This window comes from Hesperophylax consimilis, chromosome 29 (assembly GCF_061612785.1).
Source record: "Hesperophylax consimilis isolate HC1 chromosome 29, BYU_Hcon_1.0, whole genome shotgun sequence".
NCBI lineage: Eukaryota > Metazoa > Arthropoda > Insecta > Trichoptera > Limnephilidae > Hesperophylax > Hesperophylax consimilis.
In genome coordinates, this window is record NC_142864.1 from 15,833,853 (window position 1) to 15,857,613 (window position 23,761).

General features: G+C 33.7%; 1 protein-coding gene across 2 annotated transcripts in view; it reads left to right on the forward strand.

Moving 5' to 3' along the window:
• The first annotated feature begins 7,399 nt into the window (after positions 1-7,399).
• p120ctn (adherens junction protein p120) overlaps positions 7,400-23,761 on the forward strand; it is a 54,127-nt gene continuing 37,765 nt past the window's right edge. For both annotated transcript variants that reach the window (XM_089649220.1, XM_089649221.1), the window contains exons 1-2: positions 7,400-7,769; positions 23,167-23,306. In XM_089649220.1, the coding sequence (XP_089505346.1) occupies positions 23,266-23,306 (41 nt within the window). In that variant the 5' untranslated portion in view covers positions 7,400-7,769; positions 23,167-23,265. The remainder of the gene's footprint in view (positions 7,770-23,166; positions 23,307-23,761) is intronic.

A 23,761-nucleotide genomic window follows, 5' to 3' on the forward strand; every position in this document is an offset into this window, starting at 1 on the left:
AAATAGTATAAAACAAAGACACTATACGCATCTGTGTATTTGTGCGCTTAGTTCTTTTAAACTACACGATGGAATTTGAATTTATTTCGGAAGGTTTATATCTATAATACATGCGGTTACATGATAACTCCTCAAAATGACAATTTAAAACACCTTTAAAAGATGATATAGTCATTAAAAGTGATGAAACAAAAACTTGTTTCATGACTTTTCATAACTTTATTACACTTTTTATAGGTGTGTTGAATTGTTATTTTGATGAGTTATCCGGTCACCAATACATGCATATTATATTTATAAAAAGTAGCAAAAAGTCGGTGTTTTGTAATCAAGTCGTAAAACAAAATGTTTTCGGGCACTTACATTGCTAACTCTGGCTAAACTACAGGGTTTTCCAATAAGAGGTGTTATTTTGAATAGCTCGCTATTTCGGTAGATGTTACTTTTGACATTTGACAAGTAGAAACTACGCCATTAATAAAAATGGAACGATACACGCTTCAACAACGCATTGAAATTATTAAAATTCACTTGAGTGAATCAAATGTAAATCATCTTGAGTGATGAGGCCCATTTCCACCTCGGTGGCTTTGTCAACAAGCAAAATTGTCGCATCTGGGGCTCGGAAAACCCAAGATTTATTGTTAAAAAGCCTCTCTATCCTCAACGTGTGACTGTTTGGAGCGGTTTATGGTCCGGCGGAGTAATTGGACCTTACATTTTTCGAAAATGAGGCTGGAGCAACAGTTACGGTGAATGGATTGCGCTATCGAGAGATGATTAATGATTTTTTATGGCCGGAATTGGATGGTTTTGATCTGGACAACGTTTACTTTCAACAAGACGGCGCTACGTGCCACACAAGCAACGAAACCATTGATCTTTTACGATTGAATATCAAAATAACACCTCTTATTGGAAAACCTGTATTATGAGATGTATCAAAATAATGTACTATGGAATTATATATCTTAAAAATACCTCATAACCTCAAAGCTTTATTCCAAACCATTTATAAGTCCCCGAGCAACATCGGGTACACGTCAGCTAGTTTAACAATAATATATGTCCTTGCCTGAAATGATTCTTGAAACCTTCGAGGCCAATGCTGAAAATGTCAAGAGACCTAGAGATTTCATTTAGAAGCACCGTACCTCTTCTCATGCTATATGTTGAGCCAAAATTTCCCTTCTGCCTTATGGAATATAGAGCAAGTTCTGATAGTTGTTCGTTACGAACAATTTATAGCATTTCAAGAGGTATGTGCTGTCAATTCTTTTAAACCCTGTTACTGTAAAGGCCCCATTCCTCCTAGATTGGAGACTTTTGTAGCGCGTTTCAAGCAAATTCATGTGAAGCATGAATCAAGGGTACTCACCATGTATTCTCATATAAAGATACCCTAGGTGTTTCAGAGAATTTGAACAATTCATCAAATTTTAAAGTTAATTTCCAAGTTCTGTGAAAGACCTATTGAAGTATATCTCTTTTTAGGACAAATTTATTGAACTCTACCGCAGTGTACTTTTTTGGGTTATTTGGACACGGGTATACAAAATTAATTTATAGATACTTTTATAGACCAACAAACTAGTTTGGTTATTGAATACACACTTCTCACCAAATAACTGGGAATATCTTCATTACATCATGTTATAAATAGCATAATAAATCATGGTTTTTAGGTTATGAAAATATTTTTTGTGTTTTAGTTTTGTTTCTGAATTTTTGCTTGTAGATTTCCTTGTTCAAATAAAAAAATCTAATATTGATGATTGCTTCACAAAAGCAGTCAAATATTGCAGTAATACATATGTAATTTTGATTTTCACATTTATTTCACCTGACTCGTTTCAAAGTTAATTTCCAATTTCTGTGAAAGTCCTATTGAGGTTCTGTTATTATATCAACATGGGCCAGTTGCTTCACAGAACGGAAATAATAATAGAACTTTCACAGTCCTTGATAATTAACCGTGAAATTTGATGAATTGTTCAAATTCTCTGAAGCAACCTGTCCTTAGAAACTTTTTTTGAATTCGTTCTAGTAATTCTACATATTTTTGCTGGTATGGGTCCCACACATGAAAAGCGCATTCTAGTTTTGATTGTGTAATGCAGTTGATCGTATAATACTTCGAGATAGATTATTGCGTTTATTAAACCGAGTACAAGTTTACGGATCCATCTTAACTAGCTAGCAGCTGGTATGTGAGAGAGATCTACCTACTACATTCGTATTTATAACTCTGTCTCGCTCTGTAATAACAGAGTCAACCACACTGCTTATTTATCCCATACATAACTTGAAAATTTACTTTGAAATATGATGAAATGTTCAAGTTTTGTGAAACAACCCGTCCTTAGAATCGGCATTTACCGGGAACCTTTCAACTGTCAAAAAAACAAAATGGAGCTGAATGTGCATTTGATGACAATGTTACATTAGAATTTCTGTTAAACAACCCGTCCTTAGAGATGCCATATTTCTACACATATACCAATTTGAATTCTTCTTAGTAGAGTCTAGTTCATTACTCATTTTGCCAAAGAGTGGAGATACAATGTCTTGGCTTTAAGCTATCGATTTGATTTATTATCGTTAGAGTCTTGGGTAAATATTCAAAATCACTGGACTTCGTTAAAAAACATTGTTAAAATGCACAAATTATATTAAAAAAGCTTTGTTTGTGCTGTATCAGTTCAACTACAATAAGGAGCATCTATTTCAGTCACCGGAGATGTAAAATAATGCATTTTAATAGCTTTTCGTTAAAATGAAAATTGACAAATATGAAGCATTCACTTGGCGGCCATCTTTTGTTCATTACTATTGATGTGACATATAATATGAAAATTGGTTTTTAGGTTTATCCCAAACTAAGAAGCTAAAATTGCTTAAAAATAATATTAGCCTTAAAAACTTATCTTCATATGTCAAAACATGGCATATACAAAAGATGTTAAATTATCTGTTTATTAATTTGAATGAAATAGCTAAGGACTACCGCAAACGAGAGACTTTAGTTGCGGTAACTATTTTGTCGCACTCGCCGTCTTCAAATTGAGTGCGCACACGAGAGACTTTCGTTGCGGTAACTGTTTTGTAATATAAATACAAAAAAACGGTAGTGTAAAATTTGAATTCAGAACAGTCTCCGAAGACTTTAGATATAATCATTCAGCCGCGGAGAACGTTGTGGTTGCCGGCAGCCGCAACTAAAAAGTCTTCCAACTAAAAAGTCTCTCGTGTGCACACCTCCATGGGAACTCCATATCTTACGGTTAATGCCTGCAACTTTTGCAATGCAATTGTCTCCGTAACTAAAGTGTCTCGTCTACGGAGGCTCTAAAAAGACTGAAATAGTTGTTCCTTTTTATAACTAATGTTTTTAATGCACAAAATGTTTTTTAAATAATTTGTGCGTATTAACGAAGTCCACCGATTCTGGAAACCCAGTGTTTAAATCCTGAAAAATTACGGAGAAATTAGCTTGAAACCGTAATGCTAGGATTCCAAGTCGAGAGTTAAGAAAGGATACCGTACAAGTGTACACCTGCCTACGTCCAGAGTGGTAGATACCCTCGATGTAGAAGAATATCTGTCTGTCGAGATACGCTCGACAGAAGTAACGCCTTGGTGAAAGACTTCTATTGAAAATCAAAAGGTTGCTTGAAATGGCGTAGTAAGGAATTCGAGTAATTAAAAAAAAAAAATTATTACGAATGTTCACCTTCTAATGTATTGTAATTTTTTTTTTACAAATGTCGATTTCATAGTTAAAATAATTTTCAAAGTTTGCATTTTTCAAAGCCTTCCAAAACTAACTCACGAGGTATGTGTGACATCATACATACTTCGGTTTTTGTCGGAAAACAGTACGGTCAGTCCAACTCCGGTCTGTATGAAAACAAAAAAAATCCAATTTAAATATTTATGAAGATTTCCAAAAAACATTATTTCTTTTGAAATAATTCGTTGACCACAGTAGTTACCCGTGTGCGAGTATACGCAGTGCAACTTGGCACAAAATTATCCGCAGCTGGCCAACCCGTGAGGAAGCAGTTTAAGCGCTGTCAAAACCCGCCCACCAATCACAGGGCGTTTGAGTGTCTCACGATTTTAATAGTTTTTTTAAAAATCACGATTTATTAATTTTAAGTATAATTATACATAGTGCCCGGGGGTAAAGTGCGATAATTTGGGAAGGTGATTCTACATGGTGGTAAAAGTAAAAAGGTGAATATAATTTTTTACGAAATTCCAATGTTCATTTTCCCATTTTCTGTAGAATAATATTTATACAAACATACAATTCATTTCTTTTACATGAAAATGTTAGAATTTCGAAAAAAGTTATTTATCTTTTTTACTTGTATTATCATGTATAGTCACCCCCTGAAGTTAGCGCACTTTACCCCTGGACACCGTGTATATAATAAAACTTGTGTATTCAGAATCAGCGTTTATTGATCTTTAAGGATATAACTGGTTCATTTTATATTCAACATATTATTAAATGTTAAAATTAAAGCCTGCGACAGACCACGCTATAAGCGCGCTATATTTTCGTGACTTGGCCTATTTCAATATATCGCTCACCATACATTCCCAGTGTATGGCGAGCGATATGCTGAAATAGACCAAGCTATGATGCATATAGCGTAATGTGTCGCCTACCACATGTATAACTGTATGTTGCCTAAATAAACTCAAATAAATAAAAAACATTAAGCCGTAATATTTTTCACTCAAGTCCCTTATTGTGCCCAGATCTGAATAGCTGGACACTTCCCAACTTCTTCTTCCGCATTTAATTCTTCCTCGCAAAATTTGCTCAAATTGGGGATTCTATAGTCCCACTAGATATAGGCAGTTGGAACTCTTGTGCGGGTAATATTTGTATACACCTGTCCCATTTCTTAAGCCTCGACATGTAATTCAAGTTTCGCAAAAATACACACTGCTCAATATTTTGCATTTTGAGTTGATTTGATGTTGTTTTTGCATCCTCAAGAGGACATATTACTTTTTAATAAAGAATATAGAGATACATTTAATTAGTTCCTAAGGTTGGGTTGTATTATTTGTGGTTTAGCTTAGTCTGTTGTTCAAATTTCTGATAAGTTAGCTAAAACTTCATTTTAATCATGACATTTTAATCTAGATGGTCGAGCAGATAAGATCTTCGACTATGAAACCAGAGATCGGAAGTTTGAGGCCCGGCACGTGCGGTCTCACCCTGGTGAAAGACCGCCATTCAGAATTGAAACGTTGCCTTAAATGGCTTTAGCCGTATTTGGTGACACAAAATATTTTTGTACAACTTGTCGAATTTTGCTGCATGCAAAGCTCTTTAAAAAAACGATACTTGATTTTAATTTAAATATCTAATGGAGACAACTATTTAAGTCGGGGGTTTAAAGTAAACATGCACAAAATAGGTTTTTAGGGTGTTAGTTTGGGTATTTTTAATGATTTATGATATTTCATAACCTTCAAACTTAACTCTGAGAAATAATAGAACTTTAAATGCATCTTTTACCATCTCCCCGCCATAAATAGTTATTTCTTGTAGTAATTAATTTGAAACCAAGTGCTGTTTATATTTTCTTTGCGTAGTAAGCGTGTCGCGGAATTCGACAAGTTTATCATTTATATTTTTATGTACTACTTTCATGCAATTTTTTGCCCGATTGTAGAATTTTGTTCTCCTTTAGGAATAATTCAATTTTCCATGGCCATAAATTGTTGAAACGTTTTGAATGCCTATTTACACCTATAACACATGCTGGAAACAAATATATTATCTTTAAAAACTGTTCAATATGTTTTATTTGTAAAAATTATATAGTTTGCTACGAAACCGTGAAGCGTCTATATTATAAATAAAACTGGATTATTTTAGCACGGGAAAATAACCCCATTGAAGAATAAATAGTCTCTGAAATTGTGAAATCATCGAATGAATGATAAATAATAAAATTAAATTATGGATAATTATAACCACCCGCTAAATTTAAACAAAAACAAACTGTCAACAATGACCATAAACAATTGTTGAAGTTGAAAGTTTCTGTGTTTGATGCTAAATCTAATACTATGGATAAATTAACCCAAGCGCAAAAGATGCTTGAAAACCTGTTTTGAGGAGGAGTGGGGCAATAATCCACGAAAATAAAACTTGCTTCTTTATTTCCATTTTTTAAAGTTGTGCAGAACGCACATAATTCAGAGTAAGGTAAAAGTAGATTTATACAAATTTATCAGTTCAAACGAAGATCTAATAAAATATGAATAAAACAATGGATTTTTCAAACCTCCAACCATTTTTCAACTTAAACTTCGATGATAAAACATGTTATCAGGATGTAAGTATATAAATATTGTGCAAAAAATGTAATATATCGTAGGTGAATATTTTGTAAATTATGGCGCAGAAAAAATATTTAAAAATTGAAATCACTTTCTATTGTGCTCTTAAGCATTGCCAAGAAAATTCTCATATGCCCGGTACATCAATTTTTTTTAGTAACGGTATCACGATACTAAAAAACACATACTGCTTATCTTGTCAGGGTTTCTAGCATAGACTAACTTAACGGATTATTGTAATTAATTAACGGCTGTAAAAATCTCTACACGCGAACATAAACAGCAACTGATTGAAGGCCGGTATGGGCCGGTATTTTATGCTCGGCTTGAGAAATATTTACGTTCATCAAGATGCTCTCTGGTAAGAGCCGCGATAAAAACAAGGGGACCGATACCATTACTAAAATTACTGATATATTGGGCCATAATGGTCCACAAAAGTAAAGTATAACAATAATATTCTAAAATTTCTTTTACGCGTTTCTACTTTAGCAACCGTGAAAAGAGTAAGATAAAACTTTTTATACTTTGAAATGCATTTATTCATAAATGAACTCGTAGTACATTTAATATGGTATTGAGACTTTTAAGAACGGTCATAGCTGTAATAATTTATTTATAATTACATAATAGAAAATATAAGTTTTTAATTCACCAAATAAATGATTGATTTTACATTTAAATCTTAGTTCGTTGAAAAACAAAACAGTTTAGTTTTTATATTCTACAATAGCTTAATTTAAATAAAAATAAAAAAAACTTTTAGAACACGAACAATCCAAAGAGTGGAATTGAAAAAGATCAGTTTTCAAAATAATTATGTGGCTCTTACATGATCAACAATTTAATTAATAAGATTTTTTATGAATCTATTATGGTAAAAAAACATATTTTTGATTAATGTGGATAATATTTGTATGCAAGTACCTAAATTTTAAATAGGAAAATAGGTAAGATTAAAAAAAACTCTCCTAGTCGAATGCAGCATCTATTGTAGCCTATCATCTATGGAGTTGCCCAGATATTCAAGAATTTAGGAGTGTGTCCGCGGTTGTGCCGATTTTTTTACGTGTTAATCGATCACGGCGGCAGGTTTTTTGTCCATTTATGCCTGCAGACAGGACATTAACAGTTTGCATCGAGTTCTGTGTTGACGAAAGTGCAGTTTGTCGTCGGCGAGATCGTCTGGCCGCTCCCACGGGCCGTAATACGTCAAGCGCGTATTTTTTACATGGGACGGGTACCTCCGTAGTAGTACTACGAGACGGAGCGGTTGTTGGTGCGGGCGAAATGCATCGCAGACGCGTCAGATTTGCCCCGCGACCTATTTTGACATGATTGACAGAAGTGGCGACGTTTCGAGCTGTCACACCGACCGTTATTTGCGAAAAACGGTTTGTATTTGATGTTTTGTGTACCTCGAACGTTTGCACGGCGCCGAGCATGTTACAAGGGCGTATTTTCCTGCTCGTAACGCCGACCTACAATTCATTCGTTATCTGTTTACTGTGATAAGTCTGATTGTTGCGAGATTCGCTAATCGCCTAGGTGTGTTCAGAGCCATTGTGAGACCGCCTATCTGGTATAATATTGTCGCGAGTGTCATTGCTGGGACGGGTCGCTCCGCTGATTGCCAGTAGACTTGTATGGCCGAGCTGTGTGCGTGTATCCCAGCTAGTGTGTATTATGAGTTATTCGCTATTGTTCGCGTGTTTTGTGTGTAAATAAACAATGAATGTATGTGAATTTAGAATTGGGCTCCATTTCCCACAGTTTTCAGTCTGTTTGTGTGTCATTAGCCCATGCCCCGCGTTCACACCACTTTCTGACAGTTGCACAAATACTAGTGAAACGTTACATTCTATTTAGTCAGTCTTGTTAATTAACTTACTAACTAGCTACAAGCTCTATACAGAAATACGATGATGTATCATCAGGTTGAAAATTAGTGAAACTATTATTTAACCATTTAGATTTGAATGATAAATAAATGATCATAGATTGACTTCAAAGTGTTAACATTTCCAAATTGATATATTATTAACCAGTACCTAATTTAAATTTGATAAATTCTGATACTGTTTCCACTGACACGGTTTCCGCCTAATTGCATCTTATTTCACGATTAATATCGCTTATCGAACATTGCATATAATTCTTATCAAAATGTAAATATACATAAATGAATGTATCCCTCTGTTATCTAAGTCATATTTGTTCAAGGTTCTCATCGGAAATGTTTTTTTAACAAAAGTTCCCATTTTTTATCTATCTGGAAAAAGTTTGGTAAACTTTTTTCAATGCTCAAAGCTTTTTTGTCTAGCTTCTAGAAATACACAAAAAATTCATTGCAACGTTTCCCTAACCGTAATTTTTGACACTGGCAAGATCTTGTTTGTCGCCACACTGGGACACATTTGCGTTCCGATGATTCAGTGGTGCATTTTAAAATCCCTTGGCATTACATTACTCTGTCTCGAGCGACTTGAAGTGCAACACAATTCGTACATAACAATTGCTCACATTTTCTGAAACCTTTTGATAAATTGGTTTTGTATATTTTATGTGTTGAATAAAGTTAATCTTTAGAAAAATACAATCGCTTCATTTAAAACGCGTCCTTAGCAGTAAGTATTATTCGCCTAAGCACGTCCACGATAGTATTGACACTTGTGAAAGTTTCATTTCAATCTAAATACGTATAAATTACTCAACTAACCCAAACTAAGAACCTAATAACCTATTTTGTGCATGTAAATAGTTGTTTCTTGTAGTAGTAATTTATGAAACAAGTGTAATTTCCGTAATCTGCGCCTAAAAGTGAGGCGGTTAGGTAAATGATTACCAAAGTCAATACTAATAATTACTTTGGTAATCATTTAGGCGCAGATTACGGAATGATTACCAAAGTAATTAAAGTAAAAAAACAACAGTAAAAAGTGAGGCGGTTAGGTAAATGATTACCAAAGTCAATACTAATAATTACTTTGGTAATCATTTAGGCGCAGATTACGGAATGATTACCAAAGTAATTAAAGTAAAAAAACAACAGTAAAAAGTGAGGCGGTTAGGTAAATGATTACCAAAGTCAATACTAATAATTACTTTGGTAATCATTTAGGCGCAGATTACGGAATGATTACCAAAGTAATTAAAGTAAAAAAACAACAGTAAAAAGTGAGGCGGTTAGGTAAATGATTACCAAAGTCAATACTAATAATTACTTTGGTAATCATTTAGGCGCAGATTACGGAATGATTACCAAAGTAATTAAAGTAAAAAAACAACAGTAAAAAGTGAGGCGGTTAGGTAAATGATTACCAAAGTCAATACTAATAATTACTTTGGTAATCATTTAGGCGCAGATTACGGAATGATTACCAAAGTAATTAAAGTAAAAAAACAACAGTAAAAAGTGAGGCGGTTAGGTAAATGATTACCAAAGTCAATACTAATAATTACACAAGTTGAATTTAAAAATAGCAAATATCTAATTGGTTATTTATGATTTTGGCAAAGGCCGGTAAATTTCACCAGTGCAAGAAATAAATTTGTCACTTTCTGAAATCCATCCAGTAAAAGCTTACCTCTCAGAAAAAGACTTTTATTTACTTTGTGTTCCTTTGCGAACTGTCAAAACGTGAAAATTTTTGTGTTATTCACGAGTTTTGTTAAAAGCTTCATAACTCACGTTTTGGGAAACGTAGCCTCATTCTAAAAAATGTTTTGGAAAGATTATGAAATTCGCTATCGTATTGTTTTGTTATACGTAAATATTTGCGTTTCTAAATATACATTTTCTGAAAACGTCAAAAAATATGTAAAAATCGCTGACCATTATTTCAAAGCTGTGAAAAATGTACTTTTTTCTGAGTATCATAAAGAAATAACACTTTATATATTGATGAAATATAATTAAAAACTATTAGTCACCTCAAAATATTAACCGTCCAAACTAAAATATTTTTAATAAATTATTTAGAAACGCAATAAATTATGAACGAACAAGATGACAGATCCAATCGACTTAGATAATGCACCTCTACATTCCATAGATATTCTTGAATACAGACGTGTAGCGTTATTCATTATCGATACTCTGTTTTTTAAATCATGGCAATCCGTATACTAGTGATGGAAATAAATCGATTTTTGTAAAATCTCGCGCATTTACGTGAAAAGACGTTCTAATGTCTTGACCGCTATTATCATATTTATGTCTTTTGACGTTCTAATGTTCTGAGTGGTTAAGAGTAAACCTAAATAATGAATAACTAATAATTCTTTGCTTCTGTCTACAGACTCATGTAAAAAGTTAGTTTGTTTTATGATCAGCATTTGAAAATAGCAGAAATATTCCTAATTGATGATAGTAATTATAATTAGCACAAACCCGAAAAGCTGCCTGCAAGGCCCAGTACAAATAACAGCATTTGACCTTTTCCCCACTTGTTTTTGTTTAGTGTCTGACAATTAGAAACTGGGAAATTTAAACTGGTACAATGTTATGAGTGCTGTGAAAAAATTTAATTGGTATTTGAGCTAATTGATATAGCGAAGCCATATGACCGTGAATACCGCACAAGAGTCCCAAATGCTCCCAGGCTAGTGAGACTATGGCATCACCAATTAGGGTATGTTGTGAAGCTTATTACATATGGGTAGAGATGGCAAAATTTAGCATTAATTTTCAGATTTTTTAGCATTAAAAATTGGAAATTTAGTATTTTATAGCATTTTGAGGCATAATTTAGCGTTTTGTAGCAAAATAGATAAAAATCTATTTCCTGAATGTTTTTAGCGCATATTTTAAGTATTTTTGGTAAAATATATGTTTACCTTCATTTGCAAGTATTTCCATGTGAAAGATTATAAATAATTAATTTTAATATTAAATTAATAAGGAAGGAAACTCTAAGTACGGGTCGAACAAAAACACAACAAATGCAGATTGCGATTAACATCAATAGGCGTAATTTATTTAGCACAATTTGTGAAACATCAAAAAGCAATTTTAGCCTACAGTACAAAAATATATATTTACACATAAAATATTAACAAAATTATAAAAAATCGTAATGTAAATATCGATTTTATGAAATTCTCACATATCATTTTAATACCCGGTATTTTCGGGAAATTCGCGCCTATTTCGCTAAATAGAATAATTTAGCTGAAATACGGCCAAAATCACGTTTTTCGCGTTAATTCGCGAAATAGAAATCACTGGAAACACTTTCAAATGCCTTGAAACGCAAAGAAAACTTATAAATGCCCTATTTTCGAAACATAAATATTTTTTCGCGTTTTTAGTTAAAACGAAATTTTGCCATCTCTACATATGGGGTATGTTATTTTGAACCAATACTAAACGGTAAATTTTTGTACTTTAGTATTAATTCATTATTTTTGCACCTCTTTCCAGAACGAAAGATCCTACATTCAGAATTGAAACATTGCTTGAAATGACTTTGGCAATGTTTAGTGAACGTAACTATCTTAATCGCTGGGTTCTTCCGAACCTTTCGCTCTATTTCTCATGACTATGTCTGGGTCGTTCATGAACGAGCTGCACAATTAAGCCTGCTCTTTTTGAAGAGCCGTATTTGTATGACTCTCGATACACCGTACCGTGGCTCAATTGAACGTTTAAGCTTTTTTATTAGAAGATATTTTTAAAAAATAGGGCCATTGTAATTATCCAAGTATAAATGGTTATTACATACTCAGAGATGTGAACGACGTCTGACAGTCAGACGTCTGTACGTGCGATCATTCATACACTTACGCTGGTAGCTGTATCGGGCGAACACCGTATTCTTATTGCTCATTCGCTCTGAACTCACAGCTCTCGTTCATTGAGCCATTGTTGAATTGAGTCTACTCTTTAAGCCGTATAAAATTATTGAGTTGGTACCATTGCTCCCACTCTTAATAAAATGAGCTATAACCCATCACTATATGTCTAATGTACTGTTAATATTTGTATAATATTCAATTAGCTAAATCTTTTTTATAAACATTCTGGTGTCCATCTGTTAGCCCATATCATCTTGGCTTCACCCTCTTGAAACGGGCAGTCTGTTTGATCTAGTCTAGTCTTCCCCTATCCAAACAGATTGCAAATTTTAGAGGACAGGCGTCAGGTGGAATGCTGGCCGTGTTCTAACGGTGTTTCAATAGAAGATGCTCCGAAGACACCAGTGCATAGTCAACATATGTACATGGTTGACATTTGTCACATGAGAATGGGTCGCTTCTACGACTCGTTCTTGGGTTCAACAGCTCGGCTGTGGAACGATTTACGACACAGGTCACTTCAAGACCCATGTGCACTCCTTCCTCACCTCGAAAAGATCCTCCACACAGCATGGCCCGGAGGGAAATTATTTTCCTCAGGGCCTCCCGTGTTCAGTTAATGTTAAAAAAAATAATTATTGGTAACCTCTATTTCCTAACCCAGTACATCACCCGTTTAGTGATGGGTAAATTCCCGGGAATTTGTTTTTGGGGAATATTTCCTAAATGGGGAAAATGGCTGGAATTTTCATCTAAATGGTAAAATCCCCGTGAGATCTTCTCCAATCTACAATATACACATAGACATATGAATATTAGTAGACCTGCCCTAAGTGATTAAAAGCGTATTATCCCCACTCCCCATACCGGTTCCATTGGAGCCGGCTGTGCTCGCGTATGGCCTCAAGTGAAATTTGAAAACGTGACGTCATCATTCTTGTGCGAACTATGGTCGAGGCATCATCGGTTCATTTTACGAAATAACACGGCAAAATGTTGACTTGTACTATGAAAACTTGTAAAAATAGATGTGAAAAAGAGAATAAACCCAATTGTCGTATTACATTCCATATACACGGTGTCCGGAAACTCGTAGTACAAGCGGGAAACTGGAGAATCTACACCACATGGGGAACCCAAAAAAACATAAAGTTTTTTGATTTGAGCATTTTCAAAAAAAAAAACCAAAAAAAAATATTTTTCGGCTATTTTAGGGTTAAAGTTTTTTCTGGTGTTTAGGGTTGAATAACAGATGTTTTAACCCCGCAGAGCAGAAATATTTTATGATTACACCGGGTTAAATGAAGGGTGATTTCAAAATAATGCTTCAAATCCGAGTTTCTTTATTTGTTTTACTTTCAAATAGTTTTAATTAGTTGGGTACTTTGATCTTCAGTAATAATTTATAAGAATTTGATTAAAAAAAAAAAAAAAATCAACTTCAAACTCGATTTACTCGATAACGAAGGCTCAAATAAAAAAAAAAAATACTACAAAATCGACTCCAAATGTGATGTAGATTCACCAGTTTCCCGCTTGTACTACGAGTTTCCGGACACCCTGTATAAGCATTATTTTACTTTATTTTAAGCATATTCACATCGTATAATATGAATCAGTTGTTACTATCACATCGAGAAACGTCTGGACGCGAAACACAAAGCTGGTTGGTTGCTGGGAAGTAAATTATGAACATTTATGAAAGTGTCTTATCTAAATACTTAAACGAAATATTCGACTCTGAAAATATCACCGAATTTTTTTGCCGAATTTGGACTTCGCAAATTTGTTCATAACGTGGCGAGTAATTTGCGCTTCCATGTAAAAATGTCTATTCATTCAAAAGCAGATTTTACTTTTAAGAAGTAAATGGTGATATTATAATGCGAGATGCCTATTTACTGTCAGATTGATTTATTGACGAATCACAGTCAGCTTCACTCCCTTCGTTCTTCAACAGTTGATTTTACCCCTCGCCATTATCTTCTCGTCTATTAATTCCTATGTCTGTGAATATACATTAAATGATAAAAACTTTTGTGTATCATATTAATAACATTATCAATAAGGCTCTTAAGACTCTTGGATTTGTTCTGAGAGTTTCAAAAGACTTCAATAATTTAGGCACATTTATCATGTTGTACAAAACCCTTGTTAGATGCCAACTAGAGTATAACTCTACGTTATGGTCTCCCTTTTACAATATTCATTCCGATAACATTGAAAAGATTCAACATAAGTTCCTGAAGTATATAAACTATAAATTGCATATTCCTGTAGAAAACATTGATTATAACTACTTACTAGATAAATTGTCCCCATTAAAACTTTCTGAAAGAAGAATAAACACAGATTTAATAGTATTACATAAAATACTTAATTACAAAATTGACTGTCCTGAGTTACTCCAATTAATCAGCATCCACATACCCAAAAATCTTGCCGAAATTTACTACCCTTTTATTTTTACAACACCAGGACACTGTCTTATCAAAATTCCCCGATTCCAAGACTTCACAGTCTCGGAAATAAATATTCTGATCTGGGAGGTATATTTCATCTTAAAAATAATCAATATAAATATTGTTTATTTCAATTCTTTTACATATCGAGACACAAATAGACATCTATAATTTCCGCAATATATATATTTTAATTTTTTATTTTGAATATCTATTTATGTGAGACTTCTTATCATTTTTACTAATGTATCTTATTTTATTATATGCTTTTGTTGTTGTTGTAACATTTAATATTTTTTCGTTGTATTATGTTTCCTTTATTGTTTTAATTTTGTAGAATTTATTACTATTACTATTTACTATTTATTACTATTAAACTTTGTAGTGTGTAAAAGCCCATTAGGGCGTGTAATAAATAAATAAATAAATAATGTATCGTGTTAATTACAGCATCTTGAACACAGAATTTTTAGAATTTTAAATAAATACCGAAGATTTAAGCTGTCAAAATGTTGATATTTGCGGCCGGCCGATAAGCGTGTGATGTCAAGGTACATACAATGACTGGCTCGGCGGTACAGCCATTCAAATTAGGAATTGAACTGAATTGTGATTTTTTTAATTTTTTGGGATATCGAAAACTTATATTACTGTCATTATTAACTCTTTAAATATGAATTTTAGATCAAAATAAAATTAAAAAAGGAGAGAACCTCGTTTAGAATAACTCAATAATTTTTTTTCGATTTTGGCGAATTTATATTAGGTCAGGCAATATCTAATCGAAATAACTGGCTATATGGCCTAACAAGTCCCACTTAGAATGGAGATTGTGACAGTTAAGTCATCTGTCTATCTCGCTGCCAATCCACTCATTAGTCCTTCTATCTTGTGAGGGCATATCTTCTAGCACGTTAAATAGACAGCCATATTTGTCACATGGTTCTTGGTGATAGTCCATGTTTGCTTTCCAAAAGTGATAACGGGTTATGTTACCTTTGTCTTTCTATCTCGCTAGGAGATACCTAGCATGACTCTTTGAATGATAGCTATATTTGTCACAAAGTTCTTGGAGAGAATCATTAATGCTTGCTTTTTGAACTCCATGACTCCATGTTAGGAATTGATAGCCAGTTACTTTTTTTTACATAAGCTCCACGCAGGAGGCCCCGAGGAAAATAATTTCCTTCAGGCCTGTGTCATCTTTGGGGATGCTGTGTGGGGTTTTTTTTAAGGAAAGGAAGGAGAGGAAGATCTTGGAAAGAAAAAGGTATATGAGAGGTAGGTAGGAATCGGTGACCGGATAAATCATCACATCTTTAAAAAGTTATATAAAGTCATGGAAAGTGATGAAACAAAAACTTATTAACTGGGTTAAGTAGATTAGGTTAGGTTAAATTTTTTTATTTTTTTTTATCGTTTCTAATGACTTTATATCACTTTGTAAAAGTGTGTTGAATTGTCACTGTGTTGAGTAATCATGGAACTGTAGGAATCAGTAGGAAAGGTGTGACAGACACAGTGGTGCAAGGCAGTGGGTCGAAAGGGTTCTGCTGGAGAGGTAAAAAAGATCTCCCGTCAAGCAGTAGGCACCAAGATCTAGACAATCCTCACCCCAATGAACCTGGGTACCCCTGCTAAGTCACCAAACGTAGCGTAACTACTTGTAGTGACCTATGGGAGAGGTGTTGGTTATCCAATGGTTCCCGTGGCTGCGTAGCCATACCTGCCTCCCAAATTAAAGGATCCCAAATGGGGATGCCATAGTCCCACTAGCTCCGGAATTTTTTTAATTTTTTAATTTTAATTTTTTTTTTTTAAATTTTTTTTTGTACTTTTTATCTTTTGTAATTTGATTTTTATTGTTTATTATTATTATTTTTTATTTGGTACAATATTTTTTTACATTTTAAGTTTTCCAGTAATGTAGGCCTCACTGGGTTGCTTGCCCGTGCTGAGGCCTTCATTTTATAATATGAAAATATAATATTATTAATTATTTAATATGCGGTATTCACATCAAAAAACATAAATAGACTCAATTGTTAAAAATGTCATCTAAGAACACCTCCGTGTTATCAACAACATTAGAGTACTCTAAAATAATGGATCCACTCCGCAAATAGGTGATGGCGTATTATTATCTACCTGTTAAATAAAGTGCAAGCCAGTGGGGTAGGTAGCAGTCGCCTGTCCCACCGGGCAGCTGCCTGAGTATGCCCCGGGGCAAGTTATTTTATTAAAGATTTTTTTATCCGACTGCAGTGTTGTTAATTCTGTTTATTTATCTCGAATTGGGTGCATGCTGATCAAATTACTTCATTTCTTGTCTGCCGTCTAAGGGCCTCACTAATAAATGTGTTTTAAATTTTACACCACTGATCAGCAACCATTTACCATACATAAATGGTTTTTATCAGTTGTGTAAAATTTAAAAACCTTTATTAGCAAGTCTTTGAATCTCTATCTTTACATACACATTCTACACTTATTACTGTAGAGAGGTAATGGATGGCCCGCTCGGCTAGTAATCGGACGGATCGAGTTCAATTCTTACAGCGGGTACTGACTTACTTCCTTTTCAATGCGAGTTATGATCAGTAAACAATTATTATTGCGTCCATGCACACCAGTGGTAGATACTCTCAGTATCGCCCAATCATAGCTTTAGATGACGTTAGTCGTATTAGGCGACCAGATCGGAATAGCCAGGTACTTCCTTCCTTCTCCACCATCAACCTCACCAGATACCCCAATCGGGGATGTCATAGATCCACCGGCTTCGGATTCATTATTAAGGATGCCTTAGTCCCACAGGCTCTAGACGGTGTAGATTCTTATGTGCTCACACTTAAAAATAAAAACAACATTGTCAACATAATTCATCATAGCCAATAATATATGACTTATTAAGTAGTTGACATTGATTTGGTCGCGTAATGGATTAAATAATGACAATGGTTTGCAATTTCCTGATAAATACTTAATTGGTTGTAATTGGCATACTTGATTTGCCATTTTCCCTGCTGTAGACATTTTATTTTTAGATATGAAGCTCATTATTCTCTGTGATTTTAAATTGGGGTAGGTATCTATTTAAATTTATTTATTTTTAGTGTGTTCCATTTTTGAAACGTAATAACCAAAGAAAAATAGCAAATTTGATAGACATTAGTAATTATTGGAGGGAAAACAGAGTTTGGATTATTGTTTATATTTTGTTAAAAAAAGAGATGGATATTTTATATTTGTCAATATTCATACCTCCATAGTATCGCCGCTTTGATAGTCCTTGCAGTTCTTGCATAGCTTGTACGCTTCCATGCTAATATCTGTGGCTTGAAATTGTTTCATCCATGCTTAACCACTCAGAACATTAGAACGTCAAAAGACGTAAATATGATAATAGCGGTCAAGACATTAGAACGTCTTTTCACGTAAACGCGCGATATTTTACAAAAATTGATTTATTTCCATCACTAGTATACGGATTCCCATGATTTAAAAAACAGAGTATCGATAATGAATAACGCTACGCGTCTGTATTCAAGAATATCTATGTGACGTAGAGGTGCATTATCTAAGCCGATTGAAACTGTCAAGATGTTCGTTAATAATTTATTGCGTTTCTAAATAATTTATTAAAAATATTTTAGTTTGGACGGTTAATATTTTGAGGTGACTAATAGTTTTTAAATATATTACTTCAATTTTTTTATTGTTATTAAGTTTAATTTGTAGAACTCCATTTTATTTTTTTATTTTTTATATATACAATAATATTATTATTGGGTTTATAAAAACAGTTTATTTTTAAACAAGTTCTGCTGTGTAATTATTATTACGCGTGACAGCTGTTTCGCCCTCTGAAGGCATTATCAAACTGTGGGTAGCCCACTTACAGACGATAAATTTATATTATTTCTAGGTAGGTATTTTAATTTCATTTACTGATTTCTTAATTGATTTCTAAGTAAAATATCAAAAATAATTAATGGTTATTACCCCAGCAAAGTTTCCCCAATTAGTGTAATGTTTAAATTTGACTGAATGTCTTTATGTTAGTTATTCCCAAACGATGACTCATAGGGTTATTTTAATAGCATAATTAAGTACTTCATAGTGCACTCATATTTGCATTAGGTTTGAAGATATCTAGTAGGGGTGAACGAATTATATTTGTTTGTTCATTAATTAGAATAGCTTTTGGATTATTAGAGTTTTTGTTAATTTCTAACTGCTCTAAAAGATTCAGTTTACGGCCTTTATTTTGTATGTGTAACGGAGTTGGTTTATTATTATCATTAAGTGAGTGATTTTCATCTAGGAGATGTTTGGCAAATTGAGATTGTATTTTATTATTATTTTTAAAAGATCTTATATGTTCTTTAAACCTAGTGTTAAAGGACCGGCCCGTTTGTCCAACATAAACAGCGTTGCATTCGTCACACTGGAGTTTATAAATGCCACTATTTCGTAATTTGAGTACCTTACTTTTTGAGTTTTTAAGAGATGATCCTAAGTTGTTATTTGTGCGGAAGGCAATATCTAAACCACACTTTTTGAGGACTTTGGCAATTTTATTAGATGTCTGTCCGATGAATTCTAAGCACCCGAATTTATTATTCGTCTTATTATTAGTCGTTGGGTAAATTAATTTAAGGTTATTTTTGTGTTTGTTATTATTAATTATTTTTTCAATGTCTCTACCCTTGAAGCCATTATTTTTAGCAATAGTTAGGATTGTATTTTTTTCCTTCTCGTATGCTTTCTTGTCAAGTGGGATATTAGTAAGCCTATGTACCATTGAGTGGTAGGCAGATAATTTATGTGACCATGGGTGTAAAGATTTATAATTAATGGTCGTATCTGTAAACGTAGGCTTACGGAAAATTTCAAACGTATGTTTATTATTTTCTCTACCGATAGTTAGGTCTAAAAAATTAATTTTATTATTACACTCTCTTTCAACCGTAAAGCAGATTTTACGGTTGATGGAGTTAGCAAATGTGACAAAAAGATCTAATTGTCTGTTGGTACCTTTCCAACAGACCAAAATGTCGTCAACATAACGAACATAGTATATTATGTGTTTGCTAAAGATTGAATTTAAAATTTGTTTACATTGAAAAACAAATTTTAAATTCAATCTTTAGCAAACACATAATATACTATGTTCGTTATGTTGACGACATTTTGGTCTGTTGGAAAGGTACCAACAGACAATTAGATCTTTTTGTCACATTTGCTAACTCCATCAACCGTAAAATCTGCTTTACGGTTGAAAGAGAGTGTAATAATAAAATTAATTTTTTAGACCTAACTATCGGTAGAGAAAATAATAAACATACGTTTGAAATTTTCCGTAAGCCTACGTTTACAGATACGACCATTAATTATAAATCTTTACACCCATGGTCACATAAATTATCTGCCTACCACTCAATGGTACATAGGCTTACTAATATCCCACTTGACAAGAAAGCATACGAGAAGGAAAAAAATACAATCCTAACTATTGCTAAAAATAATGGCTTCAAGGGTAGAGACATTGAAAAAATAATTAATAATAACAAACACAAAAATAACCTTAAATTAATTTACCCAACGACTAATAATAAGACGAATAATAAATTCGGGTGCTTAGAATTCATCGGACAGACATCTAATAAAATTGCCAAAGTCCTCAAAAAGTGTGGTTTAGATATTGCCTTCCGCACAAATAACAACTTAGGATCATCTCTTAAAAACTCAAAAAGTAAGGTACTCAAATTACGAAATAGTGGCATTTATAAACTCCAGTGTGACGAATGCAACGCTGTTTATGTTGGACAAACGGGCCGGTCCTTTAACACTAGGTTTAAAGAACATATAAGATCTTTTAAAAATAATAATAAAATACAATCTCAATTTGCCAAACATCTCCTAGATGAAAATCACTCACTTAATGATAATAATAAACCAACTCCGTTACACATACAAAATAAAGGCCGTAAACTGAATCTTTTAGAGCAGTTAGAAATTAACAAAAACTCTAATAATCCAAAAGCTATTCTAATTAATGAACAAACAAATATAATTCGTTCACCCCTACTAGATATCTTCAAACCTAATGCAAATATGAGTGCACTATGAAGTACTTAATTATGCTATTAAAATAACCCTATGAGTCATCGTTTGGGAATAACTAACATAAAGACATTCAGTCAAATTTAAACATTACACTAATTGGGGAAACTTTGCTGGGGTAATAACCATTAATTATTTTTGATATTTTACTTAGAAATCAATTAAGAAATCAGTAAATGAAATTAAAATACCTACCTAGAAATAATATAAATTTATCGTCTGTAAGTGGGCTACCCACAGTTTGATAATGCCTTCAGAGGGCGAAACAGCTGTCACGCGTAATAATAATTACACAGCAGAACTTGTTTAAAAATAAACTGTTTTTATAAACCCAATAATAATATTATTGTATATATAAAAAAAAAAAAAAAAAAAAAAAAAAAAAAAAAAAAAAAAAAAAAAAAAAAAAAAAAAAAAAAAAAAAATATATTACTTCAATATATAGGGTGTTATTTCTTTATGCTACTCAGAAAAAAGTACATTTTTCAAGGCTTTGAAATAATGGTAAGCGATTTTTTACATATTTTTGACATTTTCATAAAATGTATATTTAGAAACGCAAATATTTACGTATAACAACACAATGCGATAGTGGATTTCATAATCTTTCCAAAACATTTTTTAGAATGAGGCTACGTTTCCCAAAACGTGAGTTATGAAGCTTTTAGTAAAACTCGTAAATAACACAAAAATTATCACGTTCTGACAGTTCTCAAAGGGACACATAATAAATAAAATTCTATGTCTGAGAGGTTAATGACCAAATCTGTCACTAAAACACATAATAATGTCAACTTACGCATTACATTAAGTAAAGTAACTGAGGTTTTATACCATTTTGATGCATCTAATCAGAATTCCTGTCACAGTTTCGGGGTCATGTAATAAAATTCTCCACATAAAATATGTGCATAGCCTTGAACACTAGCGCCAGCTGCATCTTTAGTGGTGATACTTCGAACTAAGTCTTGAACACTAGCGCCAGCTGCATCTTTAGTGGTGATACTTCGAACTAAGTCTTGAACACTAGCGCCAGCTGCATCTTTAGTGGTGATACTTCGAACTAAGTCTTGAACACTAGCGCCAGCTGCATCTTTAGTAGTGATACTTCGAACTAAGTCTTGAACACTAGCGCCAGCTGCATCTTTAGTGGTGATACTTCGAACTAAGTCTTGAACACTAGCGCCAGCTGCATCTTTAGTGGTGATACTTCGAACTAAGTCTTGAACACTAGCGCCAGCTACATCTTTAGTGGTGATACTTCGAACTAAGTCTTGAACACTAGCGCCAGCTGCATCTTTAGTGGTGATACTTCGAACTAAGTCTTGAACACTAGCGCCAGCTGCATCTTTAGTGGTGATACTTCGAACTAAGTCTTGAACACTAGCGCCAGCTGCATCTTTAGTGGTGATACTTCGAACTAAGTCTTGAACACTAGCGCCAGCTACATCTTTAGTGGTGATACTTCGAACTAAGTCTTGAACACTAGCGCCAGCTGCATCTTTAGTGGTGATACTTCGAACTAAGTCTTGAACACTAGCGCCTTTTCCACCTTTATTGACGATACTTCGAACTATTACAGTTAAGGCGCGATTATTACTATTAATTCATATCCTATCTACATCTGAATACCTCATGTTAATCCTCTTATAGTCAGAATAAATAATTAGTGAAATTAATGTGGTTTTCGGTGTTTATTGTTTGGGTAACGTCATGTACCGGATGTGATGATTTTTAATTTTTATGTGACACTTCACAAGAGCGCCCCCGTTTGTACAGTATTATTATTACAATAACTGTTTAGCTCTTCTCCGCTGTTCCTATTGATATTAATGGGTGTTTTTTTGTAGATTTCAATTGGCCGTGAAAATCTCAAATCATATCTATCCTTGTTTGAGTGTATGGCAGTCCTGCTGCAGACTCACAGCTATGCGACAACCCTGCAGACTCACAACTGCGTCGTAGCTCGTCGACCAATCACTGGAGGCAACGCTATCAGCAAACTATGCAGACTAGAATCTTCGAGACATGCGGTGAAAACTTGCCACCTTTCGAGTGCTTCCAGAAACGTCGGGATCATTTTCCAAGATACTGCACCACGGGAGTGTTTATATTAACACCACGTCTGCCATCTGCCAACCAGTACTAGTACTCACATACTTCACTGGCGACACTTTCGTAGCCGCGCCGGCCGTAAGAGACTGTGACTTCGAGTATGATTCAATTACTTACGAACTCTCAGTCAATTCATACTTGTAACGCTGGTATTGATCAATAGTATGTATATACTTCGATCAACGCGATCTGTCACATTTCATTCTCTCAACTTTGTACCTCGGTGAATATCTCTGTACCACCTACAAATACCCGCAGTTATAATGTTGTGTTTATTTGGTTGCAGGCTTACTACTGCTTGACTGGAAGGCAGTAGGTTCCTTGGCTGAGTGAGACGTGCGATGCGGCCCTGCTAACCGAGCAGCGGAACAGTTCCAGTAGCGCGATGGACGGCCCTAAGAAGCTGCACCCCAACTCTCTCTATGGGTAAGAATCTGTATAGTTATATTTCTTTCTGATTTTTCCAGGGTTCGAAAATATCACGATATGTTTAAAAAAATCCAATATACATCGTGTTCAAAGCATACCGCGAGACTTTGGGGGTGTTTATTCAGGCTAATTTGTTCGCTTTTGGGAACAACGTATATGGTTTCATAGGAATCGTTGTGTCTCCTTTACTGTCATATATATGATCTAAACGGCGTTAGAAAGAGAAAACACCATGCTTTATATTCAAATCTAGAAGATAACCACAGAAGAATTAAAATGTGCACCTTTATGAAACCAAAGTTTCCGACTGCAATTTGTAAAAAAATTATAAAATTTTGTGAAATTTTTTATTGCTTTTTTAATTTGTCCAATAAAATGCGTATGTGTTTATATATATTTCATTATCAGTAATTTTAGTTACAACAAAAAGTAAGGTGAGTCATTTGTAATTT